At 34.8% G+C, this 14683-nt stretch overlaps 1 protein-coding gene across 1 annotated transcript in view; it reads right to left on the bottom strand.

Annotated features, from left to right (window-relative positions):
- The window catches only part of MALRD1 (MAM and LDL receptor class A domain containing 1), a 234883-nt gene that overhangs the window by 111518 nt on the left and 108682 nt on the right, over positions 1–14683 (bottom strand). The window contains exons 26-27 of the mRNA XM_048323783.1: positions 8728–8973; positions 6911–7068 (exon numbers count right to left, since the gene is read on the bottom strand). Coding sequence (XP_048179740.1) covers positions 6911–7068; positions 8728–8973 — 404 coding nt within the window. The remainder of the gene's footprint in view (positions 1–6910; positions 7069–8727; positions 8974–14683) is intronic.

The following is a 14683-nucleotide window of genomic DNA, read 5'->3' on the forward strand; positions in this document are numbered from 1 at the left end:
TTTTTGTTTGGTTGGGTGGTTTTGTTTGTTTTGGTTTTGGGTTTTTGGTTTGGGGGGGTGGTGTGGTTTGGTTTGGTTTTTCTTCCTGAAGCTAATGAGGATTCAAAGTTGAAGGTCAGAAACTGAAAAAAATACTGCAAAGATAAAAATTAGACTCTTACGTTAAGAATCCTTATGAATTAATCAAAGTAATTTTAAGCACACTACAACTTGATACTGCAAGCCTGCCAAAGATCAAGGACTACCAGAAACTAGAACATCTTCAGGACACTAAAAGTGATCTGTGAATTAAAAATAAAAGTTGCATTAAGGGAATTCAAAACCTGTAACAAATTAATGTTCTGCACCATGAGCACTAGTACTACATGTGATCTTGCTGAAGTTTCACAGTATAACATCTGCTCAGTTCAATATTTATTTGAAAAAATGGAAGATACTTTTCTCAGTGGAAGACCAAGGGGCTTCGGGGGGTAAAAAGAGTGAATGAGAAAAGGAAAAAAGAAAGATCTTCCACCTTTTCTGAGGTCAAATGAAACTCAAAAATGTTCAGTTTTTTTCTTAGAACATTTCTTAGAAATTTGGGGTGTTTTGTCCAAGTGGGGCAGTTGATCAAGAAAATTAGATACTGTATTGGGATTTTAGATCTGATCAATGCTTTATGCTTTGTAAAACTATCAGCAGGCACAAGGTTACATCTTGCATTATTTATTATCTTAAAAAAAAAAAAAGGTTAATTAATTTTCTGAATTCTTTAGCAGAAGTGGTGTGGAAAATGCTCAAAGCTCAAGGCTATACTTCAGAGGCTATTGTTCAGACAAAGTCCTATGCCTGTTTCACAGTTGTTATAAAAAGATCTGATTTTGATGCCTGTTGCTTCAGTAAAAATCATTAAACAGTAGCTCTATCATCCTTCAAAGAACTCTGCCCTGAGACCCATTTAAATCACAACTTTCACTGTCGAATGTGTGTCCTGAAAAGTGTTAGAAAAAAGCAAAATATGTCTGACCTGCAGAGATCCCAGAGTCACTTCAAAGTCTCATATGATAAAAAGCAGCAATGTAAAAGGAGCACTGTATGAGATTATGAGCTGACAAGTCAATAAAGCAAATCAGTCCCAGAGATCTCTGACTTGGGGAATGGGTTCAGTGAAACAGCACTGGAGAACTGTGCAGTGTGGAGGGGACTGAAAGTGCATTTGTTATCTATGTCACATTATGCTATTTGGTGCCAGGCTGGGGCAGTGGTATTAACTCTGGGACACACGGCTTGTGACTCCACATGGAATGTTACAGGATATTGCTGAGTTGCTTCAATGACTCAGTGTGCATCACTCTGTCTAAATCTGTCAGACTGCCCAGTTTTATAACTAGGCACTGCCCTGCATGACAGACATGCCCTAGTCACACTAATCCTATACTATTCATCACCCTCAGCTCCTAAGGGAGGAAATGGTCAAGTTCTCAAAGAATTTGAAGGAAAAAAACCTGATAATTCACATATGCACAATTTCACTTACATGTATTTCTAGAAAAACAATGATTGTAGGTTACAAATCCTCTCATGAACCTCTTGTCTTCACAAGAAGGATGCCAACATACAAGGGTAACTATTCAACTCTTTTCAAAATACTTTTTTCCTTCAGAGGATGTTTAAATACATTATTCTCTCTCACCAACTCTTTGGAATGAATGCTTACATCTGGTTGCAGTATAGGAACACAATTAATTATATTCTTCCAGTAACTGACAATAAGAAGATTGAAATAACTTCCTAATGTACTCACCTGAGAAAATAAAACACACTGAATGGTGTCTGCACTGTAAACTCTTTTTGAAAAACTGACTTATTTCTATTTAATCACTCTCTCATTCTCAATTTGCTTGGAAATATGCTTATGTCATTGTGTCAGAATCAGGCCTAAAACAACCCTGTTTGAAACAATGTCTATAAAGATGGAAAGTGCTGTTTGAGATTCAGGAAATACAAATAAAAAATTATCTTGCTCTGGGAAGTAAAGATGCCATGAAAGTTACTCTTGACAAGTAATACTGTATTTCACAGTATCTCCACTGATTTCCTTCAGAACTCTTGGGACTAATATTCTCTTACTCTCACTCATTAGTCAGACAAGACATTTCATTGACTCAAATACAAGTTTTAATACAGTTCGCAGGTCAGAAACGGGAGTAGTAGTTTAAAACGGTGTCCTTTTGAGAGCTGTAGATACTCATTAAATAAAAGCCATATGCTGCTGTGTGGAGTGAAATACTAGAAAAATTTACACTTCGCTGTTAGTTTTAAAGAATTTTGCTAATAATTTAATTTTGTCTACAAAATAAACCTTATGTCTATGTTTATTAAATCTACAGATATTCTATATCTTTTGGAGCATGATTTGAAGTTCAGCAAACTCTTAAGTAAAGCATTCAAGCAAATCTTTGAAAATTTAATTTCTTCCTCTAGTTTCATGGAGGTCAGATAATTTACTTTGAGGCTACCTGAGCCCGATGCAATCTCTAATTTCTACATTAATGTGAAGGGCCAATTGTTTTTCATGCAGTCAATGAGAAGAATCCATGTAGAAATACACATTCTATTTTATGCTGTGAAGTAGAATAAGCGGTTTTCTTAAGCCTTATTCTTGATTGAATTCCCATAGAAGTAGGGTCAAATATATGGATTTGTAAACATCTCACTTTTAGCTACTTGATCCTACAAATACAAATGTCCAGAATGTAGCAGCTGGAATCTGCAGCACCTCTGCTGCAGATTTTTATCTCCACAGCCCAGGATAGTAGACCTCTCCACTAAAAATAACCAGGGAATTAGAAAATCCACTGTGAGTGATCTATACCTGAGCTCTGGCACCTGCTAAGCTGTACACTTCTACTTTACCAACCCTCTCCTCTCTACATTAGGCTGGTTAAAAGCAATAACAATACCAAGGGAACAACTGTGACGGCTTCCAGCTTTTGCTGAGAAGCAGCAGCCAGGTAACAGGGTCTGTGCTGCAGCAGCCCTGAGCAGCTGGAGGAGGCTGGGTGCTGGCTCCAGCTGCCTGCTGCCGTGGCCAGGTCAGGCTGTGGATGCCGCAGTATAAATGGGGCCCTGCTTCACTTGCCATGCGCTGGCCAGGACCTCTTGTCTTCCTGAATATCATTATGTCTTTGCTCATTTGTAACTGGATGGAATTAATTAAATGCCTGGGTAAGGTCCACTGGAACTTCCTAATGAGATCCTGTGTGTATTGGCCTTGTCACAGTCAGCAGAGGGAGTCACTAATGGCAGGTTTCACCTTCCTTATTCATCTGCATACTTGTTTTAGAGCCTTGTTTCAAATCTTTGAAAGAATCTTCCCCTAACTGTACTAGATCTGAAATAATATTTTTAAATTAAAATGTCTATATACGAAAGCAATTAACATTGATACCACAACAATTATTTTCAACAAATGGTTTTATCCTTTGTTGCTCCTTTTCTACTGTGATACCTAGGACTTTCTTTTTTTTAATGCCAGAGACAACTTAAGCAGCAATAGAAAGCTTATTCTAGATCAGCAGAATAAAATGTATTACCCCTTTCACCTAATAATCTTGCTTGCCCCTCTATAAGCATGTTTAAAAATACACTGCTTCTTCTGACTCATAAAACAAACTGAGTGCCGATGAGGCACCCCCCCCATCAGCACTAAAACAGGCACAGTGAACATGCTGCACTTGATCTTTGAAATATCTCCTACAATGCTATTCTCTTACAACTGCCACAGACAGGACTAGAATGTCTCAAAATCTCACTGGAAAAAGTTTTGACTAGTTATATCCAGATCTCTTTGGGGAATGTTCTGTTAGCTTTTGCATCGCTATCAAAAACTTTGTAATTTGAATTTCGATGGGTGGTGAGTTGGGTATTTCAGTTTTCAAAAATAGCTGCACTGTCAACATCTTTTGTTTACATAAATGTTGAGGGGGTCAATTTGAAGAATACTATATGTTTTCAGCTAGTTCAACAGCCCATAACTTTGACTGTATTGTTATCATTCCATACACAGACAGTTTTCTTCAAAGAATATGGAGTACAATTTCAAGAGAAAAAAAATCAAAACAACAGTAACTTCAGAGAAATTCCATTAGGAAAATGAATTGATTTTCTCTAGCTGCAAACCTTAACAAAATAAGTTCATGCTTGGCTATAGTACCCTTTTATGGTCTTTTAGTTTCATTTCTCATTTTTGTTTATCTCATAATCTGAGATACCACTTTAGTAGTATGATAGATAATATTCTTAGACTTCCTGAATGTGAACAAGCAATGCATATATTAAGAAAAGACACTGATGCATACCATGAACTACAATTTTTTAAGAAATGGCTTTAATTCTTCCTCTCTACCATATTTCCTCATCTTTTCATTGTTGTGCCATTGTATATATAGTCTTCACTGTCATTTAAACTTTCAATGGATATGATGACTTCAGCCAGAGACAGTTTGCTAAGTTTTAAATTTGAGACAGTAATTACCTTCCCAGATCTTCTCTTCCTTGCATTTTCAACTACTCACTACCTACAGATCTGATTTCACTGACATTAACTTTACTTTAAATCAAGGGATACTCAATCTGGATGGAAATACGAACCAGCAGGAGAAGCTTCAGTATGACTTCCCGTTACTATGTGTTGTTTAATTAGATTTTATTCTTAGAGACACTGCTAAATAGAAACTCAAATTAAAATATGGGCTTTTGGATCCTTATAAGCAGCGTAACAGGTAAATGTAAGATGATCTACAAAAAATCCCAGGTACAATGATGAGAATAATTTTTCCTATCTCCAAGTAGAATTCTTGCTTTTATTAAAAGAAAAAAATTGAATAAGTCATGACTCAAATGTTTTCTATTCAGACTGCCTTTAAAAATATCTTTAAACTCCCTGGAGACAGGGTTTTAAAATAACGTAAAAATAATGTCTTGAAAGTTTATTAGGATAATAAAATAAGGTGAAAATAAGAAGAGGGCAATGTCTCAGTGCAATAAGAATAAAACAAAGAGAAAACATATAGAATATTCCCAAAACCTAGAAAAAGGAAATTTTATTGTCATATATAAAATTCCATTAAAGTCATACATTTGAATCTTAGTATGGCAGATCTCTACAGGCTATAATGATAGGATATATTATGAAAGGGATAGCTATCTAACAAACATCTGCTCAGATTAATATAGAAAAAATATATTAAAACAATTTGTCCATTCTGAGGGCGGAAAAAATAATTGCTGGACACAATCAACAGTGACACAAACACTACATGCAAACGACTCACACATGCCTGATGTGTCTAGTATTTATTTTCCACCAAAGTTAGTTTGCAACTTAGCTTATAACTAAAATTAAGCAATCTTAAAATGCTTATAACTACAATATTTAGTTACTACAAGTTACACAGTGCAGTAATGAAATGACAACATAATCTGATGTTTGAGTTAAGATAAATATTTATCTATCTTTGAGTTAAAATAAATATTTATTTTCACATTAATTTTATGTAATGGGATCTATTTTATATAATGGGATCTATTTTTGTTTTCATTTTTTAATACATCAAAAATTGAAAGTTATTTTAGGACAACAATTATTATTTTTCTGTAATCTACTTGCCTCCTTTACAAATTTGAGCCTTTCTAGGGAAAAGAACTATATAAATACATCTCAATAACTATACAGTTACTTGATGAGTGGTCTGCGGTTATTTGTAGGTGTTGGGACTAATTCATGAAAAAAATCTCCTGATACTTGTCAAAGGTTTTATCGTTTTTATATTTCAGGAAGACATATCCTAGCTTGTATCTCTAGATATTAAATCCTATTGAAGTCTTTTATCTTTCAGTCTTTAAAATTATTTTTATATTATCCAGAATATTGGAGAAATAATTTTTAGTAATTTATTTTAAAGGAAAAAAATATAATTTATCATTTAAAGTTAAGCCAGCCAACATATGCACTGGAGATAGAAACTTTAATGCACTTCACCAAGACATTATTAGAGATATCATAGGAAGGGAAGATAACAGACATATGGCAAATAAATTGCACCATGATTTGTATTTGAACAACCAGAGCTCCCTGCGCAGATACAAGTAAGCACAAATACACACACTGTCTTTTGCAAAGTTTTCTAGTATGTCTAGAAGTGGTCTATTTGGTCACTGTGTCTGAACAGTGTTGATTATTATTTTCTACATAAGAATTAATTTCTTGTCTGAACTATATAATAATTTAAAAATTGCTTTTACAAGCAGTTAATCCTTTTTAATGAACAACAAAGGAGCAGCCAATTTTTTACAAATGTCTCAGTTTTCACCTGCAAATTAATAAGTAGACAGTCTTTTAAAATAATTTTTTGGTCATCTCACATTTAGTGAAAAAAATATATTTCTAAATAAAATTGATTATGTACTCTGTACCTGTTTATATAAAAATATAATTATTTAATGCAGTCATATTTTTGCATTTTATTCTAATTTTGTGTATGTTGTCAATTCTTTTTTTTGTGTGTTATCCCATCAGAACAATAGGGCTGTATACTGATAACTACCAATCAGGACGGCAGCAAAATATGAAAATAGCCTCACATGGAGAATATCAAAGAGAAAGGTACTATATGGGAAGAGGGGAAAATGAAAAGAGGATTTTAAAAGATTTTCTGTGGCTTTTCAGAGAAGCTTCTCTTGGAAGAGAAATGCTAAAAGCATTTTTAAGAGACTGGAGTAATAAAAACCAGCACGGAACCAGGAGGTGCGTGGGAGCTCTTCCAGTCTATCAGCTAAACAACAGAATGTCACAGTCTGAAGCACTCTGTGGGAGCATGTACACCCTTACAGATATAATATATTCAAAAGAAAAGGGGATTTTTATTACCTTAATCAGAACCTGAATATGTCCCATGGCTTTTGATGATTTGAAGTACCAGAAGCTCATCACACAAGTCCTGCTTGATTCTTTCCATATGGAACTCTTCACATGGGCTTTTTCATTTATTAGGCCTGTTGCAGTGGCCTCAAGATATAGGAAATGCCCTGAAATTAAATGATGTATTACTAAAAAATGTTTTAGATTTTCAAATTAGATTCCAAAACTGAGCAAAGTAAATGCAGAGACATATGAAGCACACTTCCCTCATAGGTCTCATACCAGTCAACATCAGCTTAGGAGAAAAAATTACCAGATCCCATTCCTTGTGCACTTCTTATACCAGGAGTAAACTGGTTGTAGCAGCTTAAGACTTGGATGGGCCTATGTAGAAATCTGGGAACACTTCCATGTTTTCCAGCTACTTTGATTATATGTCCCCCCTGCTGGACAGCAGTAGTTGCAATTCTGACAATACGTCATACAATAGCCACATCATGATAAATTTCAGGATGAAGTTTCCTGAAAGGTAATCTTCAAAATAGCAAGTCACACTAAATAAAAACTTCTGAAACATGGAAAAGACCTTTCTGCATTTATAAATCATTAGGTATCCCTAATGGTTCATATTACCTTTTATCATTTTCAATTTACCTATCATCATTTTTACTCTGTATGCATATTAATGCACATATAAATTATTTAGTCAGAGGAAATTGCAAAAAGAGATGCCTACAGTCAATATTTTTCAAGACTGATATGGTCCTTGAGTCTTCCATCTTTATTTTTAATCAGAAGTATAAAAAATTCTCCCAACTTTTCAAATTCATATTTTTAGTTTGTACAAATAAGAAATGTGTATTTCACATAAACATAAATGTAGTATAAGTAACACACTTAAATTTTAATTGCACATCTATTAATGTTTCCATATGAATTAGGCAAAAAAATTTTACTTCACTAGATATTGCATAAGCAAATGGGCTCATTCTAACTTTGACACTTCTCTGGCTGACGTATGACCATAGATGTTTGCCACAGTATTATGGGATAAGAAATTTGCCTTTTTTCCTGAGGTCAAGCATATATTTAACACGTGTAGTGATGTATTTGTGATACTACCTTCAACATATATATTATTAGACAGTGAAGATGAATTTTTTTTTCTACATATTTTCAAGTTTATTGGATTTTGTCCTTCAGCAGCTCGTGTAAACATTCAACAAATACTACCACTCCTTTGTGCAACTCTGCTGTGAAATATTTCAATTTAAGGTCAGTTCTGAGGTCAGCCTTGGTAATGTCTGCCTGAGCTATGGGACCTTCAAAAGCAAAGGATGAAGGCACAGAGCTTGTAGCAAGAACATGAACAGATAACTGAGTGCTTTGGCCAAAAAAAGCCAGGAGATGCACTAACAAAGGAGCTTTGTTTGTTTAAATTTATTTATTTATTTAACATTATCTAAAATTAAAGTATGAATAGTCACTATGGGAAACTGTAAGCTTCCTGGAAACAACCTCAAGCTCTGGAGGAGTGGGACCTCAGAGCTGAGCTAACTCACCCTTACAAATTGCAGCCAGACCAAACGCCTCTCTCCAGACAAGTATCAAATTATTTTGCCTGACTCATATGAGAAAAAACCTAAGATTCAATTGTCCTAAATTAAAGTTATTGTACAATGGTAATTAATATTTTTATATTGTAACACATCTAATTCATTAAAAATGACAGCCTGATTAGATATTTTAGTACTCCCCTTCTGCCTGTGAAGGTATGAAACATTTCATGAAGGCAATTATATCTTGTTTGTGAACTAACAACATACCAGTTCTATTTCCAAGCGTGTGGTCCCCGGGAGGTCTAAGACTTTGAGGTGAGCCGACCCCTAGCACCCAGTTAAAATTGTCAGCCAGGGAATTTTGCCAGCCACATTTGCCATTCTCAAAGGTGCAGGAAGTTCCGCATTTACTCTCGTCTGTATTATCCCCACAGTTGTCTTCAAAATCACAGCTTTGTTCTGGTCTGTAACACTTGCCATTCTGGCACTGCCTATGGCCATGTGAGCAGGAGCCTGAAAAGAGAATAATGAGGGTGTCCTGGTGAATCACAGTGCCATGCATCCCAGCAAGGTTACTGGAAGGTTACGTTTCAGAGAGCTTAATATTTAGTGGGAGGAGGGTGGTCCAGAGCACTTTAATTAAAATCCTTTGGTTCCCCTGAAGTGCCAATCCATTATCAGTTTATTTCTTTTGTATTTTGTCAAGTGATTGCCTAAATAAATGAGTGTTTCCCTTGTAAAGCCTCAGAGGGCAAGCTCCAGCCAGGCATTCCTTCACTAACAAAGCTTTCTAGTCTGACTTAATTGCTGACATTCTCCTTTCATGTGGTGTTGGATTAAATCATTTTATTTCAGCTGCAAAGTTGAACCTACTTTAGGAGCCCTAATTTGGAAGAAGAAACTTTTCTGTTTTAACTACAGAGGTTTGCCTTTTAATGGTTTTTTTTTTTTTATGAGTTCAGTAGGTTGGCGGTGTCCTTTTTGTCCAGTATTCCTGCCATTATTTAGGGATAATTCTGCTATTGTACAGCCTAAAGATTGTAGGACTCAGATCACAGGATCTGTTTCCAAGTTTCATGTTTTCATTTCAGATCAGTTTCTGCAGGACTCTGAACAAAACATAGCAACTTTAGTACATTCTGTAATCAAGAAATGAAACAGAAAATTCTGAAATGGACCCCTTCCCATTTACTTTGTACATTCTGCTCTGCCAGAAATAAATTAACAAGCATAATTTTACTTAAAAATAGAAGCATCAATATATTAGCTCAACAGAAAAAAATTTGAATATATATATGTCTAAAAGTTGCACAAGTACAGGGAGAATCTAAGTTAATTGATACTGAAAATAACATGGTGCTAAAAACTTGTTTCCATTACCACTGTATTAATTTAAAGGCGCTAAATGAAATTCACATAAGGCTGGATTTTATTAAGAGGTCAGAAAAACTGATTTATTAGTAAAAAGAGGATAAGAGATGGGGTATTCAGCAGTCATGTTGGCAACATCCATCCCATGGCATTTGTTTCAGTCAGACTCTAAATTACAAATAACCCAAAGTGAAAAAACATTGTCAGAACCCTTTGCTGTAGGTTTTGGGTAAAGTGAAAACAAGTCATTTTATTCCTAGATGTCAGCTAAAGAAAACAAGTGTTAACCTCTCCTTTTTAAGTAAAAATCCTCCTAATACAATCCTTATTAAAATAAATTTAAAATACGAATAAATATTGGAATATGATAGAAATATCTAGCAAGATTTCTAGGGAAATTATTAATTTTTAATTCCTGATTTCTTAGTAACATAAAAATATGTATCAGGCTTGATGATTGTGTATTTTTTGGCTTTTAACAGTTGCTCAGAGAAAGGATGAAAAATTTCTGATCAAAAAGACACAAGTAAGAATAAAAATCTCATACTGACTTGGAAAGTCAAGAACATCAGGAAAAGGTCTCCAGATCTAGAGACAAGATAAATGGGTAATCTGACCAGAAGAAAAGAACTTTTTTGAAGTTTGCAACTACAAGTTTATAAAAGCATCAGTGTGATTTTTATTAGTACACAATCTCTGAAAATGGTCCTGATCAAAAGAATGGTGCAATAGTATCGATCAGTCAGTGTCCATCAGAAACTTCTATCAATCTTAAGAATTTCAGTCATCTGTGTTGTATCCCAAAGGGTGACAGAGATTTATTATAAAGTTGCAGCCTAATTTAAATGAAATATATTTTTAGGAGCTAGTCATTATAATCCTATCTTTCTTTTATGGGATGGCAGTAAGAATTTAGCAAAACATTTTTTTTGTCAGCAAACTAGGAATTTAAATTTCAGGATGCAGTTCATGCCTTGAAATACTTTCCCTTGCAGTTCAATGATCAATAATTGCAATAACTATTGAATTTTGAGGTCCCTTTGTAGCATTGCCTCCGATTTCAGGTTGAAAAAAAAAGCAGAGTTGAAAAGTGGAAGTCTTTGTTTCCTGAGGAAAACAAAAAAATCCATCTTGAATCCTGGCATGAATGAATCTTTTCAAGCATGTGTAATGAATGATATTACACTGCCTAACTGAGTCTGTAACGTGACTTGCTTCTGGATGTACTTCCATAGTATAGCTTCTCTTTAAATGACATTTCTAAGGCTTTAAAACTGCAGGGAAAAAAACTCACCAAACAAACAAACAACCTCCCCTCCCCACAAAAAACAACCCTGAACCTACATGAAAAGGATTTTTTTTTGAGCTCTCTTCCTTTCTTCCCTACTTTTTCTCAATCCTAATTGTTCAAACACTCTGTTATATAGATTCCTGTGGGTATGAGAGAGATATATAATTGAAAGGAACTTCTCCTTAACAAGGTTCAGTAAATTTTTCCTCCCATTTTTGTCCTGTGTGATAACTGCATCAACACACTAGGCTACAGTAGATCCTAAGAGGCTATTAGACCGCCTTTCAGATAAATATCTTTTTTCTTATCTTTATATGTATCCTTCAGATAAATAATCTTTAAATTGAGGGGGATTTATACAACAGAGGAAAACAGCTGCACCAGTAAATAATCCCCTTGTTTATTCAGCCTGAGCAAAATCAACAGGTGAAACTGCTATATTTTAAAATATGTAGTTGGGACAAGGGTTAATCTCCTTATTTTATAACAGTGTTTCTCTTAAATATTCTGAAAAATAAAATGTACCTGCAAACATCAAGAGAAAAAATAGATTTTTCCAGAGGACAACCTGTCTTATTGTTGAAAACTGAGGCAAAGAAGGTCTCAAGTATTCAGCCTTTTCCTCATCTTTGGTAACTATTCCCCCCCACATACAATAAGGAATGGAGGTTTCCCTTGCCCCTCCTTTTTCTATTAATGTATTTATAGAAACATTTTTATTATTCTTTCCAGAAGTGGCCAGATTATGTTCTAACTGGGATTTTTTTAAAGTAGTTAAATTTAGTAAATTTTTAACCTTCTTAAACTTATTATATTTAATAGTATCAACATTGTTGTTTTCCAAACCTAAACCAAATCAAATGAATGGGAGAGTTTACAATTATCAGAATAACCCATCAATAGGTGTGAAAATCTAGATCTGCTTCAAAAGATTTTTAAAATATTTTATTTACACTCACATCGATAGAAGCGTACCTTCTTCTAAATCAAAGCTAGAGCTCCTGGAGAACCATTATCTGGTATAGAGGCCAGAGTAATTAATCAGCAGACTAAGAGTGTGACATCCCAGGGATAGGGGCTCTCTGGATAATTTAGATCTCTGAGTTTTTCCCTGCAACAATTACTCCATTATCCTTCTTGCTCTGAGTTGACATTACTGTGTGACTGAAATCTATGTGTCCTTAAAAAAATAATTTGTTAACAAGAACATCTTTCCTCTAATATCTTACCAGTATAGCCCAAGGACACCGAGAAAAGTGCTTTTATCACTGTTGATGATGCATAGTAATACTGACTTGTCAGTGCAGGAAAGTGAAAAATGCATCTCATTTCAAAAGCAAAGCTTTAGAAATTACAAGAATTTTCAAAGACTTTCAGATGTTGGGTTTTGGGGAAAAAAAAAGATTTAAAAAGTATTATACTATATCAGATTTTTTTTTTTTTTTAAGGAAATAGACTTTTTTTCTAGAATTGAGTGCAAACATTTGGTTTTGTAAGCCTTGCAAGTACCTTGACATATTGATTTGCATTGTGAACAACTGAAAGTTAGAAAAACAACAGCTTGAGTTCATTTGCAAAAGAGACTTTTAGAAGAAATTGTTAACCTTCTAAGTCACGACCATTACAAAGAAAGAGCAGATGAAAGCTTCTCCAACAACCAAAACTTCCTCAACAGATTTCTTATCTTGTCCATTCCCACACACAAGCACAAGAAAATTATTTTCCAGTAATCAGATCCAGTAATATTCAACCTCAGAACCGAAAAGAACCAAAAACATAAACAGCAAGGTAGCCTATCACTGTTCTGTATTATTGCCTCCATCCACAACAGAGCACTGAAGAATCTTCTGTGTTCTGTTTGTTTGTACTTTTTTATTCAGAGTATTGGTTTTTATCAGTCACTCAATACCCTTTAAGACATACCCAATCTGTGACACATTCAATGGGTCCTAACATGGTGCTTTACTTTATTTAACGTAACCAGAAATCCTGAGCTAAAGGCAAGATGGGCAACTCAATGCCTCTTCATACTGAGTTTACTGCATGTAAGATAAACAGGGCCATGCTAAAAGCAATATTATTAAGAGCAAAAGCTTCAATTTCAGTTGCTCAGATGCATGTAAATGTGCATTCACTCAAAAGAAAAAAAAACCAACAGGTTTTGACTAGAGAAAGATACAAGGTCTTTTTAACTCCTCCACTCTTACAGTGCTAGCATACTAATACCTTCAGTAATAGAAATACTGCATACTTTCCATGTTGATTGAGTAATTCTACCCCTATTTTGTCTATAAAACATGCTAGTAGGTCAACTTAAAAGGAAATTTTTAGTTACTTTCTTTAGGTGGTAAATCCCCATACTGAATAAGAAGAGACCCAGGGCTGGATTCATTGAAAGATACTCCTTCTATTGCAATAGCATCAAGATTGGTTTATTCCTTGCCAGAAAACTGAAACAAGATATACAATACATGTTAATACTGTTATTCCAGTGCTAGTCAGGTGGTTTATGTCTCCAACATAAAGAAAAGGACAAGCGAGGAAAACTGCTGTAACAGGACATACGCTTAATGGGAACAGTGATACATCAGTTCTTTTATACAGTCTTCTCTCTCCAAAGGCATGTTGAAATTTATAACCTATCATCTTGAGGGTGGAAAAAGAAATACTAAGAGAACAGGAATCCACATCTAGTTTTTAAGCAAAGGTTTCTCAGAAAAAATAGTATTCATCATATGCATCTACTACAGTGAGAAATATTAATACTAACTACAGTGCAAAATTTAACTCACACTCCTGAATTTACTCTTAGCAAAAATCCAAAATAAAATTACATTGCACAAAATTTTGGTTTGCTCAAATAAATGAAATCTAAATATTTACTGCCTGAACTCCTTAGTAAGGGCACAGAAAGAAGAAACCTTCCTTAGGTATCGAATCCACAATCCTAAAAGTGTGTCAAAACCCTGTAGTATGTCCATTAGAAGTACAACTTGAAGCTCACATAAAATGTATCTTATAACTATAGACCGACATCTTGCCTGAAGCAAATCAATGTGACAGTGCTTTTATGAGAGCCTGGACTGGTGACGAACTGGTGACATTTCTGCCTTAGACCCCCAAATGGTTTAGTTGTGACCTCTTGTTTAATGGTCCAACTTGCTATCTGATTTGTTTGGAGGGTGGAAGAAGGGATGGCATCTGCATTTCCTGGTGCTGAGAGCAGGCTCTGGTCAGTTGTTTCTGATGCATTTCTGATGGGAGAAAAGTCTGGAGATTGAATTTAAAGTATGGCTTGAAGTAAAGCAGACACGCATAAATCAGAACAGTTTGACCAGGAGAAGCAGATTTCACAAACTCTGAATGGCTGAGGTATGTCAGAAGGGAATTTCTACAAGGAGATCAAAGAAAAGTTGGTTAAACAGTGAAGTTAAAGCATTCTATGATTTTATAACTGAATCTGAAGGGGGAGAGATCTTCACTGGCTGCACTGGAATATGTGTTCATTTCATATTCTCCATCATACCCCAAGCTGTTTCCCAAAGTGTACAGTGGAAGGTG

Source organism: Corvus hawaiiensis, chromosome 1 (assembly GCF_020740725.1).
Source record: "Corvus hawaiiensis isolate bCorHaw1 chromosome 1, bCorHaw1.pri.cur, whole genome shotgun sequence".
Lineage (NCBI taxonomy): Eukaryota > Metazoa > Chordata > Aves > Passeriformes > Corvidae > Corvus > Corvus hawaiiensis.